Raw genomic sequence first — 18,188 nt, 5'->3', positions numbered from 1 at the left:
TAAAGGAGTTTGCAACAATTACTACTCATTTAAATACATCATAAAATGTTAAGATGTAAACAAACTGCTTGTTATCACTGAATGGTAAAGATTATTTTAATTTATCAGTTGGTAGTAAAAAGTGAATGTATATATAACAAAGATTTAAGATGATTCTGGACAAAGAAAGATAACTCCAAATAAAAAAATTCTTACAATTAGATATTTCTTGCTTACTATTCTGGACAAAGAAAGATAACTCTAATTAAAAACAAAATTGCTATTTCACAATATTTTGCAATAAGATATTTCTTGCCATTGTGCAATACTGTGCAATTGAAAAGACTTGCTATTGCACAAAACTTAATATAATTTTAGATCCTGATTTGGACCAACTTGAAAACTGGGCCCATAATCAAAAATCTAAGTACATGTTTGGATTCAGCATATCAAAGAACCCCAAGATTTCAATTTTTGTTAAAATCAAACTAAGTTTAATTTTGGACCCTTTGGACTTTAATGTAGACCAATTTGAAAATAAGACCAAAAATGAGGAATCTACATACACAGTTAGATTTGGCATATCAAAATTTATTCAATTTTTGATGAAATCAAACAAAGTTTAATTTTGGACCCTGATTTGGACCAACTTGAAAACTGGGCCGATAATCAAGAATCTAAGTACATTTTTAGATTCAGCATATCAAAGAACCCAACCAATTAATTTTTTGTCAAAATCAAACGAAGTTTAATTTTGGACCCTTTGGACCTTAATGTAGACCAATTTGAAAACGGGACCAAAAGTTAAAAATCTACATACACAGTTAGATTCGGCATATCAAAGAACCCCAATTATTCAATTTTGATGAAATCAAACAAAGTTTAATTTTGGACCCTTTGGGCCCCTTATTCCTAAACTGTTGGGACCAAAACTCCCAAAATCATTACCAACCTTCCTTTTATGGTCATAAACCTTGTGTTTAAATTTCATAGATTTCTATTTACTTATACTAAAGTTATGGTGCGAAAACCAAGAAAAATGCTTATTTGGGTCCCTTTTTGGCCCCTAATTCCTAAACTGTTGGGACCTCAACTCCCAAAATCAATACCAACCTTCCCTTTGTGGTCATAAACATTGTGGTCAAATTTCATTATTTTCTATTCACTTAAACTAAAGTTATTGTGCGAAAACCAAGAATAATGCTTATTTGGGCCCTTTTTTGGCCCCTAATTCCTACACTGTTGAAACCAAAACTCCCAAAATCAATCCCAACCTTTCTCTTATGGTCATAAACCTTGTGTCAAAATTTCATAGATTTCTATTAACTTAAACTAAAGTTATAGTGCGAAAACCAAGAAAATGCTTATTTGGGCCCTTTTTGGCCCCTTATTCCTAAAATGTTGGGACCAAAACTCCCAAAATCAATACCAACCTTCCTTTTGTGGTCATGAACCTTGTGATAAAATTTCATAGATTTATATTCACTTTTACTAAAGTTAGAGTGCGAAAACTAAAAGTATTCGGACGACGACGACGACGACGACGACGACGACGACGACGACGACGACGCCAACGTGATAGCAATATACGACGAAAATTTTTTCAAAATTTGCGGTCGTATAAAAAGTCATTAAAGCAGCCGAATATACAGCTTCCTCACCTAGATATGGACAGATGGTTCGAGAACCTAACAAGTTTAAACAGGTTCTGTTTTCTAAGGCGGCCATTGCCGACAACGATAACTTTGACAATATAATCTTCACTGACGAATGTTCCGTGCAACTGCACGATAACAAGGTTATCATCTACCGAGAAAAAGACTCCGTTGCTCCAGTTCTACCTAAACCTAAGCACCCACTGAAGGTACACGTTTGGGCTGGTATAAGTCGTCGGGGGACCACAAGTATTCTGATATTTGAAAACATCATGACATCAGACTTCTATATCAACTCGATACTGGTGACAGGCCTAATACCATTCATCAACCGAGTATACCCTGACTCTCATCGATTTCAGCAGGATAATGACCCTAAGCATACTGCAAATGCAACAAAAGACTTTATGAGGCAGCACAATATTAACTGGTGGGATGTTTGGCCAGCAGAGAGTCCCGATTTTAACCCAATAGAGATGGTGTGGAGCATGATGAAGTCTAGATTGTCCAAAAAAGAACCAAGAACAAAAGAAGATCTCATCAATGGCATCAAGTCTGTTTGGAGAGAAGATATGACCATAAACATCTGTAACAATTTCATCGACCATATCTTCAAAGTACTACCGATAGCAGTTCGAGTAGACGGGCGAGCTACGGGAGATCTACCCAAGAAGATATTCCCAGAGAGATCCAGTGGCAAGTCTCTCAAGTATTTTGATGACAAGCTGAAAACACCAGAGTACCAACTGAAAGTCGTGGGCATGAAGCTGAAATGAAGATGAATGCAAGATTACATCAATTCAAAACAGTCCTTTTAAGGGCTACTTATATTGTACGAAAAGAGTCTAACAATTGTTGTTTAATACATATCAAGTACCAATTTTATTTTATTAATTCTCATATCCACGATCATGTCTTTATTCGGACACCTCTTTCTAAGTTAATTAAGTTCGGAAATACCCATCAGCATGAAATTTAGTTTAAATGAATAATTCAAATACATTTTTTTTTAAATCCGCTAATCATGATTAATTTTAATTCCAACAAATAAACATCAAAATTAAAAACATTCGTGTATTGATTGGCACAATTCGTAAAAATTGATTTAAAAAAAGATTCACGTGTCAGCAAAATTGTTATTTCCATTATATGTAAATTTAGTAAAGTTTGTTTAATTTTTTTATAAATATTAATGTTCACGGCTAAAAAGATAAAAAAATAATTGTTTAAATAGCAAGCACGCGTGATCTGGCTGACCAAAATGTTTAACTTTCGAGTAATGATTGACAGGTATGAACTTTGATAAATAAATGTGGAGGCTCCGGCGGGGAACGTAATGTCGAATGTAAAATGATAGTTTAATTAATTTGTTTGTTTATAAACTTTAGAATACTACAATCAGCTTTTTAAACTTTTATATAAATACTAGAATCCGAAATATGTTCAGGGCTTTATAAATATTGTTATAAAAAGGTAATTGTTTTAAAGGTTGACGGAAAATAAGTTTAATAGTAAGTAAGCACGCGGGATCTGGTTTTAACATGCGGGTATGGTCATTGATAAATAGATGTGGAGGCTCCGGCGGGGAACGTATTAATGTCGAAAGGAAAATGATAGTTTAAGTAATTTGATACTACAATAAACTTTTAAAACTATAATACGGGATCAAGTTTATTTTTGATTGATGGCAACATTTTTTATGAAAACTTCCATTGAAAATCGTCCTGGTTTTTATTATGTTGAATAATATGAAATATTTACGATAAGCAATACATTGTTAAAAATCGTATTTTTTCCATTTGTATAACAACTTCACATACATGTACATATAAAAGTTATATATCTTATTCAATTTTCATTAGTTTATTGAAGTTTTATTCAATATTTATCCTCTATTAATAATAAAATATATGTACAGGTAAAATTCAATTCTTATCAAGCTGGGACATATTTACGACCCTCCACTGATATTGCACAGGTAATATCACAGCAGGTGTTTATTACACAGGGACTACTGTCCGACTAGTCTGACATCTAGACGGATTAAGGCTTCCATAAAAATAAGTCCCTACCTGTACTGTATGTAATGGCGGCCAAATTTGCATACAAGTGTAAATACGTCTATACGGCACCCTACCCTTTTGAAGTTGGTGGGTGATATTTTAAAGAGTATTGGCCACCACCGATCATTAAACAGGTAATGAAGATTCCTAAACCGTATTCGAAAATTAACGATTAAAGCCTAATAGTAAATTCTTTCCTACAAAATGTACCCTCCTGTAGGTGTTTACCTGACATAGTTTTTGAATGCTATAAAAGCTTTCAAGCCTTTTGCAAAGTTTTGGTAGACCACAGGAACAAGTAGAGTGTGGGATTACGTATGCATTCATGACGAATAACAGAAAAACTCTTGTCAAATGACCTTAATTGTTAAGTTTGGTAATTTACAATAAAATGTACACTTTTCGATTGAAAAAAAATCGACTGGTTTGGTCTTGACCATGTTGACGAATTGCATAAACAATTTTCCTAAAATGGTTACAATAATTATTTGAGAACCCTAGATGAATCATGATTATATTTTAGCCAAATTTACGCTAACAGTAGCTGAAAATTACCATTTGAAGACTGAAGGTAAAGGGAATGACTACCCTTACAGCAATAAAATCTTACCAATGGGACACTTTTATTTTCAGATATGAACACTATTTTCTTCCCATTGCCCATGCTTCATTACTTTTGTAATATATACAGAACGTTTATAGTGCTGCATGTTGGACGACTGAATTTATTTCAACATGTTCAAGCTCAAACAAAAGAATATTGGAATGTTCAAATTTCAAGGGAAAGCATGCATCACCAAAAAAATGTCTCGTGTTAAAGTTTAGGAGTTACCAAGTAACTTACTTATGTTGTTACATAAAGTTTGATAAACAGAGAAAATCCTAGAAAAATTACCAAATTTGGATTGGAAGCCAGTTAATAAATTTGAGAAGTCAGATTAAAGACACTTGTAGCAAAAATATTAAAAAATCTAAAAAACTGAATCCCTTTTTAACGAATTTCCTATAATTCAACAACCTTTGACGCTGTCTAATCTCAAAACTGTTATCAAACTGACTATTTCCCAACGTGGCAAATGGAGGCTACCATATTACTGTCACGCAACGAATATTTTTTCCTAAATTTTAAATGCTTACTAAAATCTTCGAATGTATCAGATAATTTTTCTATGTGCAATTAAATGCTTCTGTTATTATTTAGCATGACAAGTGCAAGAAAAGTGTAAAAAGGTTAAAATTTAGTGCCGTGAAATTCACTTCCGGGTTATGGCTGTCCGTCGTCTTCTCAGTTCCAAATTCTTGGAAAAAGTATCCAAGAATTACTCCCAAGCAACAGTAAGCTATGTTTAATGACTTTTCACAACAGCGTTCAACACAAAGTTCTCATTGAAGGTATTAGGTTAATGTGTCACGTTTCAATTCAATAAAAAGGTGCATATATATGATATGACATGAGATGAGAACATGGAGAAATAAACCACAGGGTCAGGGGGGTCTCATTGGGGAGTTCCGATCCCTGATCCCGCTTACTGTTTTGTCATATTCCTGTATCCCACCTAAACTATGTATGTTAGCAATTCTATTTTTTTTTGTCATTTCCCGTGTCCTGAAGACCTCATTTCCCGTTTTCACGACACAATTATTTGACTTTCACATGTCACGCTTCAAAAAAATCTGCAATCCCGCGTCACGCTTAGACCCCAATGTGATAGTCGACTCTGGTTTATTTTTACCCCCTTATGAATGTATGAATCGGATTTCAAACTCCTGTGAATAAACACACAATTTTGAGTTTAACTTTCAGTTTAAATCACCTATCATGCCTATTGTTTTCACATATCTATTGACCCTCTAAGGATCTTTTGTTCCTCTTTTGATCCTCTATCATACATATATGTCAGTGGGGCGATGTTCCGACACCCTGTTAGTCCGACACCCTATTGGTTCGACACCCCACTAGTCTGACACCCCATTTGTCCAACACCCCATTAATCAGACGCCCCATTGGACCGACACACCAATAGACTGACAATACAATTAATCCAGACGAATAGTATAGTAAGCTGATACAAAGAAACTTACTAATTTGTGAACCTAGTGTTAGAACAGTTTTTACAGAGCAATCAGGGACACACCAATGCAATAGTACTATTATGTAAATGTTTATTTCGAGGAACAACATAAGATAACTTGCATACTGAAACTGTGAACACACACTTTCCTGTCAATTAACCCGCTATCCGAACGGAATTGCTTACCCCTCACACCTAGGCGTCAATTGCAAAAGATGCAAACAACAATCTTCAACTTCAACTCATTTATTGGTAAATGGATTGGTTCAATAATATTGTTTATCATGTTTATTAAAGATATACATTCAGTGGTTAGTTTGACTGAACCGAAAACTGTGAGTTCTTTCCGTATTTATTTGATTGTTTTATTGTTTGTCCTATTAACATGAATAAACAGATCTATTGTATTTGAAATAAAAGTGAACGCAAATTTAGGAATTTTGAGACTTAGATCAAGGGATACCCCTAAAGTATTTATGTCAAAGGCATAAAAAAAAATCGACCTGTAAGTATATAATATAAAAGGACAATACAAATGTTCAAGTAAACCAATCCCTATACATTTTTGTTAAGAGGCCAACTGAAACACGCCTCCGTTGCGGTAGTTTCTCGCTGCATTGAAGACACATAAGTGGTCTTCGACTGTTGTGTGTTCTTTGGTCTGATTGTTGTCTCTTTGATACATTCCCCATTTCCATGCTCAATTTGACTATTAAGAAAAATAAAAGTTGTTCCAAAACAAAAAGTCACACTCACAACATGAAATGTAACTGGGTATTCTGGAAGGATATAAACAACACTACAAAGAAAGTCTCATCAGAAGATCGTTATATTCTTACTAGATACCAGTATTCGATTGTGCAATAGTAGTTTCACAGAACCAAGAAAAAAACGACATTCATATATATTATTACAAAAAGCATCTAGCTAGTCAAGGTATCAAAATATCAACAAAATAAATGCAGGTTCAAATATTGAAAGTAATGTTATGGCAGTTCTGTGTTTGTTTTTATAGGCCCGTTAAAATTTTGACTGGACGTATTATCACTGTGCTTAAACAGCCATGGGTAACTTTTAAGTTACCCACAGCCCAAGATGGCAGACTCTAAACTCATTGAGATGATAGTTGATAGGAAATCTACTTTTTGCAACATTTTTTCATGATCTATGTAAATATTGATAAGATTTTTGAATAAAGAAATCACTTACCATCACTACAAATTTGTTAATTTTGACTTCACTTTAGCGAAAGGCCAACTTTTAAAAATGCATGAGATGTCCATAATTATAAGTCAAAAATAATCAGACTGTCCGTAATTTTATTTTCGGATGTGGGTAACTTTTTTTTCAAAATTGTAGATAAACAATTTAACAATTTCAACACTCAAAGGACAATAAACGCTATCAAACTTGTTAATTATTGCATAGATTTTATACAATGACGATATGCTTCAAACTTAACAAGAGAAAAAAGCAAACCAGAGTGTCACAGAATTTCCGTTAATTTTTTTTAAATTATTCCCAGAATAAAACGGGATCTGACGGTATGGCGAAAAACATTCTTCTAGCTTTATAGATTGTTCACTGATGAGTCCTTGGCCTGTGTAGCCTCGTAAAAAATGATATCCTTTCCTTGAAATAATTTCTGAATTGTTAGTCAAAAAAGCACTATATCTAGTGTGATGGGTTGTTGGCTGTGAGAGAGAAAAATGCCAATATTTAGGAGTAGATGGAAGGCTATATTGTTGAACAGGTGTCAGTTTATCATAGCAATAAATGTAAATTTAAAATCTTCTAAAAGTTTCATTGACTATCAGGGATTCAATAAGATCGGGTATCAAATCATACATATCTTCTTTAGAGGTTTGGACTGATTCATCTATGCATTTCTGCTAAGGATTGACCTCCCAACTTGTTCTCCTAAGGCAATTTTAATATGTTCACTATAAATGTAATTTCTACAGTTGGAAATGGTGAGATTTATAACTTGCATGTCATGATTTATTATCTAAAACTTAAGCAGTCACGCTCATATCAAAATATATAATATAAAGCCAAACAAGTACAAATATCTGTGTCATTTGGTCTCAAATTTACCAGCCGTTTGAGTCTTTGATTCTTTTTTTGTAGATTGCTGGGTTTCCATCATTTGTAAAGATTGTTGAAGTTGGACCAAGAGATGGGCTCCAGAATGAAAAGGTAAGACTGTTGATTCATTATTATTGGCGTGGTGCATGTACTGATTTTCATGTATTATTTTGGGTATATATGGTATAATCATGACAATTGATGAACCATGAACTTAGATAATCAACGAAATGCAAATTATATAAAGGGCTTGGTGAGGTACTGATTTTAAGGGATTTGGGAGGAGGGGAGTGGTATAGATGGACCATGAATTTGAGGAAAAGTAAAAATTTCAAAGGCTTTGTGAGGTTGGTGACTCATGAATTGAATGAATTGTACAAATTTTGAATAGACTTGGTGAGGTTCTGATTTTTAGGCAATTTTGGAATTACCATGGTTATCATGGTGAATCATTGAATAATGTAAATTCCAAATAAGCTTGAATACAGAATTTGTGACATAACCATGATAACATGATAACTCACATGAGATCAATAGTTTTTTTCCTGAATTTATAAAAAAAATTATACCCACAAGTTAAAAAAGTGCAGAAAAATGATTCAATAAATATAAGAAAGATGTGGTAGGAGTGCAAATGAGACAACTCTCCATCCAAGTCGCAATTTGTAACTTAGTTAACCATTATTTGCATTGTTGCTTAAACTCAAGACAGGAACTACTGTCATGACAGTTATTAATTCAATGCATATTTAAGATCTTGTCATACAAAAGATTTATTTAATAGATATAGGAAGATGTGGTATGTGTGCCATTGAGACAACTCTCCATCCAAATAACAATTTAAAAAAGTAAACCATTAAATATATATATTTGTAGGTCAATGTACAGCCTTAACACAGAGCTTTGACTCACACCAAACAACAAGCTTAAGCATTTAAGCATGTTAATATACTTTAAATAACTTCCTTTTGAAACGCAACATTGTCCTTTTAAAAAGGTTTAGTTCTCATAATTTGAATATTTTGAATACTCATGATACTGGTCAGTGGTAAATATGTTCTTGAGTTCTTGAAGAAGACCATTGATCAATTTCACAAAAAATTTACAACACAAGTTAATCATAACATGCATAAGTGAATTACTATTCAGAAAACTTTTGATCAACCCTGGTCGTAACTTAATTGAAATGCATGTGAAAGATGAAATTAAACATATTGATATTATTTTCAACGGGCTATAGTTCCAGCACAAACAAAGATTATCAACAAATTATCAGAAGCAGGATTGTCTGTTATTGAGGTCATAAGTTTATATGATCAACTTTAGCCATAACTAAATTGAAATATTTAAGGAATGACTGTAATATTTTTTCTGTCTATGAAGAAATAACATAAAAAATGTGGTGCACACTATTAAACAGTGTGCACCACATTTTTTATGTTATTTTGAATAGACAGAAAAAATATTACAGTCATTTCTTATAATTTAATTCTAAATTCCATTTTAAACCGTAGAAAACCATGAAAAAACGTTGATGACGTCACACTCACATGACTAAATTAAGTCTAAGGGCTCATAACAAAATAACGTCAGCCAATCAGAAGATGTGTTACATCAAAATTAAATTATGTATAAAGATGAAATTAAACATATTGATATTATTTTCAACAGGCTATAGTTCCAGCACAAACAAAGATAGAATTTATAAACAAGTTATCAGAAACAGGATTGTCCGTTATTGAGGTCACAAGTTTCGTGTCACCAAAATGGATCCCTCAGGTTTGTTTAACTTTATAGGACAAAAATGTTGTCATACTTGATGCTGAATTTTAGCAGTGAACAGCCAATCAAGGATTGTCACAGGAACCTTTATTACAATCTTCTTTAACAGCTACAGCCAAATAAAAATATACATGATATATGTGTGGTTTCAACGTGTATTTGTTCCACCTAACAGAAGTTCCAGTGGAAACTTTATTATAAACAATGTCATAATACCTGTACCTGTCGGAACAAATATTCTATACTATTATTCCGTTAGGAACATCTACTGTAATATTTATTCCTATTGAAATAATATTCCAGAATAGTTTTACCCTTTGGAACTTACATGACTTATATTATGAAGGAACTTCTATTCCGTGACAGTAGTTCCAGATACCCTTCTTTTTTTAGTCTAAATAATAGCCTACCCTAAAGATTTTTTTTCATTTTCCATTAAGCACAGTTAAAGTCAAAATGTTGCTCCCATAGCCCTACCTATTAACTTTTTTTTTTTTTAGATGTAACTGGAACCACACATACTATTTTATTTGACCTAAGGGGCCTTGGTCTTGGTGGTTGAGTGTTCTAAGTAGTTACCACTGTGATTTCTAACCAGTCAACATTGAGGTTGTGAATTCGAAACCCTCTCATATGGGTGCACTTGTCTCCAGTTAAATAGGATTGCTAGTTTTCCTATCAAGGGTCTGTGGTTTTCTTCAGGTACTCTGGCTTTCTCCACCAATAAAAACTGACTGCCACTTAATAGCCAAAAGCAGCATTCTAATGCAACAACGTTTGTAACGTTCATTTTGATTGGATAACGTCACTTTTTTACATGGCATCAATTGACAATTGATGCTATGGGACGTACCAGCAAGCGCAGACGGCATATGACAGATTTTAATTACATGTTTTAACGTTGTTTTCTGTCAGTTTCATTAGAATGGAGATAACAATATTGTATTTTAAGCTCTGACGGCATCAATTGGGGATTTGATGGTCGCAAATACCCGTTTACTGTCTCCGCTAACGCGTCGCCAGTAAACTTAATTTGCGACCATCAAATCCCCAATTGATGCCGTCGGAGCTTAAAATGCAATACAGTTATCTCCTAATTAAAACACTGAAAATATGAATGTATTAAAAAGAATGTATAGAACATGTATATATATGTATAAGTTTATCATGAGGTGGGAAGGAGGGGGGGGGGGGTTGAATCACCACAAACAAAACAGCCATCACCATAAACCTGTTTCATTATAAGAATAACAGTGTAAGGTGGTACCTAACACTACAGGTCGCCTAACACTACAGGGAGAAAAATCAGCAGAACGTTTTAATGGCATCGTGTTGTAAAGGGAATATTAGGTTCTCAATGATCAAAATAAGTGTTTGTCAAACTGCTATATAACCAGTGTAATTTTTTCTGATAAAACGTTTGGTTCAATTTTTTTGAAATTTTTACATTTTTGTCAAAGGGGCAAAGTAAATACTTTGTCCAAATTTTAAGAAAATTGTCACAGAAGGCTGCCCATGCAGATGTGATAACCTAAGATTGCTATAATTTTGATAATCATGATTATTTCTTTGTGACAGATGGCCGACCATACAGAAGTGATGACGGGAATCAAGAGACACCCTGGAGTGATATATCAGGCACTTGTTCCAAATGTTAAAGGCTTTCATTCTGCTGTAAGTAAATCCAACAGTTTTAGATGTGGTTTACAGAAATAAGAATAATGGGCCAAGAACATATAAAACTGGGGACGGTGGCGGGACCAAAAAAAAACCCAAATAAAACAAATAGACCAATAACACAAATGACATAAAACTGGGGACCAAAAAAAACTGAATAAAACTAATATACCAATATTGTGGATTCATTTATTTTCTTGGGAACCAAATTTCGTGGATTAAGGAAAACTTGCATGTTCGTGGATATTTAATCTTGTGGTTTTTCTGAGGTATGCATACACGCCTATAGAAAATGAGTTATTCATTGAACATTTAATTTTGTGGATCACCTGTACCCACGAAATCAACGAGAACTGGTATCCAAGGAATAGTACGGAATCCACAGTATCAGGGAAATTACTAATGCTGAACTTATTACAGGTGGAGGTAACTCTATTATGGTTTTGATTTCAGATAAATGCCAAAGTTGATGAAATTGCTATATTTGGAGCAGCATCAGAATCCTTTAGCAAGTAAGTCAGTACTAATAAGCTGTAATATTTTTTTTTGCTGTTAGGGAGTGGGCGTTTAGTTTTACCCTTGTATGCCTGTATGTCCTTACCTTCTTACATACTTAATTGGTTTTTGTCCTCTAACATGCTTAAATACAGATCAAGTTTTTTTTTTTAATCCTAATTCTAAAAGTCGTTGTCTGTTGGTCTCTTTGTCTATAAGAACTGACTCTGTGGTCTTTTGTTAGCATGTTTGCCTCAAGTGAATTACTTCTACTTAAGGATTCATAAACAACAGTGAATGGACTATGTCACAGATTTTTGAAAATTTTTACATACTACATGTTATTATGCTGGTTGAATTATAATTGAAAATCGATTTTCTGAAAAACAATCAATTCTTTCAAAATAGGGGAAATATGGTATAATAACCACATAAATGTTATGAATAACTTATTGAATTTGTCGAAAATGGGTAAACTAGTCAGTACTTGTTATAAATTATTGAGGGTCATAAAGGGGGAGTGGGAATATGTATTGAGCAGCAAGGAATAAAATTATGAAAGTATGGTTACAAGGTATATATTGCTTTTTGTCCAAATTGATCAAAATAAAAGACAGCGAAGTATGAGCTTTAAACTAATAACATCAACATATGTAATGTGATCTATGCAAAGGGTCCCACTATGTTACTAGTGAGGCAAGAACAGGTTACACTTTCCAGAGATTTTACATTTTCTTCTTCCTTTATCGAGGGGCCTAAAGGGAGGGTATCTGCATGGAAGAACGTGAAATAAAATTGCTATTTTAAGATGAACGAACATATAAAAGTTTCCTGCACGTTGCTCGTTTTACTGATTTCAGAAAAACAGTGAATAACAAACATTTTCATGTCTGCATGTGAAATAAAAATGGCAAAATACGCTGCAAGAAAATAACCCGTTACCACCCACTTTATCTTGTGTGGTTCTTGTAGCTCAACTTTTCTGTTATTTGTAACCTTTTATGGCAAATGTTTTTGTATTTTTTTTATTATTGTTGAACTGAAGATATTTGATTGACCCATAATATCCTCACGATTGTGGTGGTTTTTTTTATTTGAACGTTCTGTAAATCTCTTAATTTTTCATAGAAAAAACATAAACTGCAGTATAGAAGATAGTCTGAAGAGATTTGATGCAGTTCTTGAGGAAGCAAAGAAGACTAATACACCTGTCAGAGGGTAAGATATAGCCGCAGAAGTCATTTAGATGTTTAATGGACCAGTTTGGGATCCAATGTATTGTTGAAATAAAGATACAGAAGGAAATTAATATACAGATGATTTCATTGAGTGTGTAGCTCAAAATAATATCTTTGGTTAGCTTGCTTGCTAGCTGAACCGTGAAGTCATTATTAAGTAACTTTAAGGTATACAAATGTACTACCCTTTTTTCAAAGTAGTCTAGTCCTACACACAGAAAAATTGGTTATCAGTCGAACAAGTCTATTCTTAAAGGAGGGTAGTATACCTTGCCTAATAATGACTTCAAGGTTCTGCTAGCAAAGCAAGCTAACCAAAGATATTATCTTTAGCTACACACTCAATGAAATCGGCTGTAATACAATGGAGTCAATATCATTTGATGATAGGTTGGTTTGGGTTAACAGCAATTTATGTCTTAACTAAAGCCCCATTCACACTGTCACATTTTCCTTCATTTTAAAATGCTATGTTTTGAATAAAAATGTCCCGTTATTTTAAAAGCTAGCTTTTTCTAGGTTTGTGCTACGTTCTTATCACGTTTTGGTACCTATAGGTATGCAGGTATGTGTAGACCCACGTTTTCACCACACATTGAAACGTTTGGATACTTAGTGAGTACGTTTTGTTATGTTCCACTAAGTTTGATACGTATTTACTAGGTTTCTATTTTGTTTCAATTTTTGCTACATTTGGTGTTGAATTTTTCAAACTTACGGGGCGTGTTTTGAACAAAGGATTACTATGTTTCGATACGCTTCTTTATGTATATTCCAGTTTCGCTACGCTTTCAAAATGTAGTAAAACATAGCACTTGAAACGTGACAGCGTGGCAGTGGCATTTGATTACATGCAGCTTTGGCAAAATCACAAAATAAAATATCAAAATAAATACAATTTTCCAGCAATCCACGGAAAATTGGTACCAATAGTAGTAATTGAATCTAAAATGATTCAAAATGTTCATATAAACACAATAGCATGAAAAGTAAAATTATGAAATGACAAAGAAAATAGAATAAGTAGAACACAACGGAATCCACATGTATATTAATATCATATACATAATTATGTACCATATAAGATGCAGCTACTAGGTTAGTTTCTTGTGTACAATTTGGAGTTTAGTATGGCGTTCATTATCACTGTACTAGTATATGTATTTGTTATGGGGCCAGCTGAAGGCCGCCTCCGGGTGCAGGAATTTTTCACTGCATTAAAGACCTGTTGGTGACCTTCTGCTGTTGTCTGCTCTATGGTCGGGTTGTTGTCTCTTCAATACATTCTCCATTTTCATTCTCAATTTTATTAAGGTTTAGGGTTAGGGTTTTATCAGTGGTACAATTCTGTGAAACTTTTGAGGTGGCTGGATTGATTCAAACATTTATTACAGCTCATGTACATTTTGTTATTCATGACCTGCCCTTCATCAACTGGCAAATCATGACAAGCCTCGTCAGGCAACTTATGCCCACCATTGCTGTGCAACTTTTGTGCATTCAAATATAACTTTAGATACTTCAAAAACTCTGTTGACTAGTTGGTTATTACTGGAGATGAAATACTTAGACAACAAGCCCACCATCACTAAGTTCCACTCAACAGTGGTTGTAGTTAACCTACAATTTTGTTCTCAATGGAAAAGTTTGCAACATATGAGCCATTCAATAATGTTTTTGTTTTTTTGTTTACTTATGTTCTTCTTTTTTTTTTATTTGAACAGATATGTATCATGTGTACTTGGTTGTCCATATGAAGGTGAAATTGACCCAGAAAAAGTTGCCTGGGTGAGATTTTTTGTTTGTTTTGTTAATTTTTTCAGTGATACGAAAATGAAATGTGGTATGATTACCAATAATGACAACTTGTTATTAAAACTAAATAGTAAAGAAGTGAATAATTAAAAGTCCCCTTACGGCCTTTAACATTTAGCAAACCAGATTAAAAACAATTCAAAATAGAAAACCAATGGCCTTGTTTTTACAACACTTATATAAACAATCATTGCAGACAGCAACTTACCTTTTTGTATACCTGCATCACAAGATAACAAATAATATGTTATCGACCTGAACATGCATGAAATATTTGCCACTGGACGTTAAGCAACCAACAACCTTTCAACAATATTCAAATGACAATTTCCGAAAGGTGCTTATTTTATAATCATGGAATAGTCACAGTTTGTTATAATTTAATAAGGCAAACTAATACAGTAAATGTAAACCAACTTATTTTCATGAATACTTTATTTTGTGTTAATCCCTAACTCTCTTCCCATGGATTTAATTTGCGATTCTCAAATCTGTTTTGTGTAGTTGAATAAGAAAAGATCCATGTTTTACATATTTTGCACAATTCATATTCTAGTTATTTTTATTTTTGAAAGTCACAAAAATGAATCATCTCGCGAAATTTAGTTCCACGGTTTAAAGTACATTGTTTGATGTGATATTTCAGGTTTCCAAAAAGATGTTAGACATGGGATGTTATGAAATATCTCTAGGGGATACCATTGGGGTTGGTACACCTGGTAAAATGAAAACGCTGATTTCTACAGTATCAAGAGATGTACCAATAGAGAAGTTAGCCGTACACTGCCACGATACCTATGGTCAGGCTCTTGCCAATATATTTGCTGCTTTACAGGTAACTAGATTTGTTGCTTTACTTGTGTTTAATAGTTTAGACTTTCTGCTTTACCAGAAATTTAAACTAAGGCATTATTACTTCATTTTTGAGTGGAAGGTGGAAGATTTTGATTTTAATAAATTTGCTGAAAAAAATTGCATACAACATGAGTCAATAAAAAAAAAAAAATTAAAAAGAAAATGGTTTGTATAAGAAAAAATTGCAAGAATTTTGAAATAAAAGTGAGGTAATAGCTCTCATAAAAAGCTATTAAGTCAATTAATAAACTTATTACATTGCTTGCAGTGAATAACCGTGATTTCCTAGTGAAATAAAACTGATAACTTCACATTTGTGATAAACTTGGTAATTTCAAATCATGTTTCTTAAATTCAGACTTTTACAGTGGAAGTGATAAAGATAAAATTACAAAGTTTTCTTCATTGAAATGTATAAGCTACAAATGAACTTCATTCCTTCCTCAAAGTTTGCTCATTTAATGACAAATCTAGAGAGCATCCTGGTAATCAAGTGGTCAAAGAAATTCAACTACTGTATCCCCAGCCTGTCAACACTGAGGTTGTGAGTTTAGCTCTTACAAATTCTTGTCCAATCTTAATTGACTAGGATGATCAGTTTCCTATTGAAGGCTGGTGTTTCATTTTGACAATGGGCACTCCAGCTTTCTTCACAAATAAAAGCTGCCTCCAATCAATCAATCAATCAATACAAATCCGTCTTCCTTTGCTAATTTGTAGATGGGTATCTCAGTGGTAGACAGTTCTGTAGCAGGTCTTGGAGGATGTCCATATGCCAAAGGTGCTAGTGGAAACGTATCCACCGAAGATGTAGTCTATCTAATGAATGGGTTATCAATTAAAACGGTGAGCAATTATTTCTCTGTTGCAATTTTCATCGGATGAACGAGGATATAAAAAATATTTTTATGAAATGTAAATTATATTTATTAAATATTAGGGTAAATATTGACTGATTCTGTCACAATGAAAATGTATTTCTTTATTTATTTAAGATAAATAAATTTAACTTACTATATAAATATACAAAATTGATTTTAAAGAAAATTGTTATTTCTACTGAATTTATGTCAAAAATTAAGGAGATGTGGTATGATTGCCAATGAGACAACTATCCTATACCATGTATATAGTTTAATAATTAGGCCATATTGAATTATAATGGCAGATTTTAACAATGGGTGTTAAAATGTGGGAAAGCATCATTAAAACAGAGCTGTTGCTTGGAAACGTGCATAGTATTTCCCGTATTATCATACTATTTCCACCTCTTTCAAATAAATAATTATGCCCCCTGTACATGAACAATCAAAAACCAAAACTTCTTATGTTTTTTTAGTTTCCATAGTTGAAAAAGTGAAAGTGAAGAAGACTGAAATCCTATCAAATCACATCTTCTTCTTTAGTGAAAACTCTAGAGCTTTTGATTAAAAATTTTATTCTTTTTTCAGGGTGTTAATATACAAAAGTTGATAGAGGCTGGAAATTTTATATCATCTGCTTTAGGACGACAAACTCATTCAAAAGTGGCGCAAGCAACAAAATCAAGTCTATGAAATACTGAATTTCTAGATCTGTTTTCTAATTTGTGCTCCTGGTATATATGGAAAGTAAACATCATCATCTGTGAATGGCTATCACATAGTCGCTGCAGTCCATTGTGAAAGTGTGGACTTTAGTGAGTCTATTTGTGTGAGGTCTAATGTCACATACAGTCACTACAGTCCTTTGTTAAAAAGTGGACTTTTTTTGTGAGGACTAAAACTAAAGAGCACAAAATATATGCAAGACTGGAATGTGTCGAACCAGTAAACAATCAAAAGGAACACAAAACTTTCATATTCATAAAGATCAGTGTAGAACCAGATTAGATGTCTGATACCAGCAGGCTTGAAGCCAGGATGTTTCTGAGGGGCCCCGGGTTAATTGGAGTCATGTCCCTATGACTTTGATAGTAAAATGTTTTACCCTAAGCTTACAAATCAAAAATAAAATAGCAAACAAAATTATTTAATTTGAAAAAATATAATTCAATCTAATTTTGACTTTCATATTCTTCCATTTTATTGGGGTTTTTTTAAGGGGGGAATTATCTATTGTTGTGAGTTATGGGTACATGTATTATTTTTGTATTAAAACAAACAGATTTCAAGCAAAGTTCAAAGTTATTCATAAATCATTCATATCTCATGATTGAGGCATTTCCTTTATCACATGTATATATATTGTTTTCATGCCAGTTGATAGCTTATGGGTTAATTTTCTATGGTCAAATGGGCATATTTTGTCAAGGTTTTTATACATTTCATTTTAGGGTAATCATGAATTATGCAAGTAAAGATATGGTTGATATTTTGTTATTATTTTGAATCTTTGGATAAATGTTACATACATAAACGTAAATGTGTTCAAAATCATAAAAAGTTTGGTGTGCATGGTGTGTCAGAAATAATAAATGTTTATACATGA

At 33.1% G+C, this 18,188-nt stretch overlaps 2 protein-coding genes across 3 annotated transcripts in view; one reads left to right on the top strand and one right to left on the bottom strand.

Annotated features, from left to right (window-relative positions):
- Positions 1–4,956, bottom strand: part of LOC134691060 (methenyltetrahydrofolate synthase domain-containing protein-like) — a 20,629-nt gene extending 15,673 nt beyond the window's left edge. Inside the window, exon 1 of one of the 2 annotated variants that reach the window (XM_063551259.1) lies at positions 4,835–4,956. The gene's annotated coding sequence lies outside the window, so the exon portion shown is untranslated. Of the gene's footprint in view, positions 1–4,715; positions 4,805–4,834 lie in introns of those variants that run through there. The other variant, XM_063551258.1, reaches the window with a different exon arrangement.
- On the top strand, positions 4,950–18,188 carry LOC134691061 (hydroxymethylglutaryl-CoA lyase, mitochondrial-like). Its single transcript, XM_063551260.1, has 10 exons — positions 4,950–5,032; positions 7,900–7,968; positions 9,529–9,636; positions 11,218–11,313; positions 11,770–11,828; positions 12,940–13,029; positions 14,774–14,837; positions 15,511–15,699; positions 16,440–16,565; positions 17,171–18,188. The coding sequence occupies exons 1-10, from the start codon at positions 4,964–4,966 to the stop codon at positions 17,273–17,275; spliced, it is 975 nt and encodes a 324-aa protein (XP_063407330.1). The 5' UTR covers positions 4,950–4,963; the 3' UTR covers positions 17,276–18,188.

This window comes from Mytilus trossulus, chromosome 11 (assembly GCF_036588685.1).
Source record: "Mytilus trossulus isolate FHL-02 chromosome 11, PNRI_Mtr1.1.1.hap1, whole genome shotgun sequence".
NCBI lineage: Eukaryota > Metazoa > Mollusca > Bivalvia > Mytilida > Mytilidae > Mytilus > Mytilus trossulus.
This window is presented reverse-complemented; position numbering and strand designations above follow the sequence as displayed.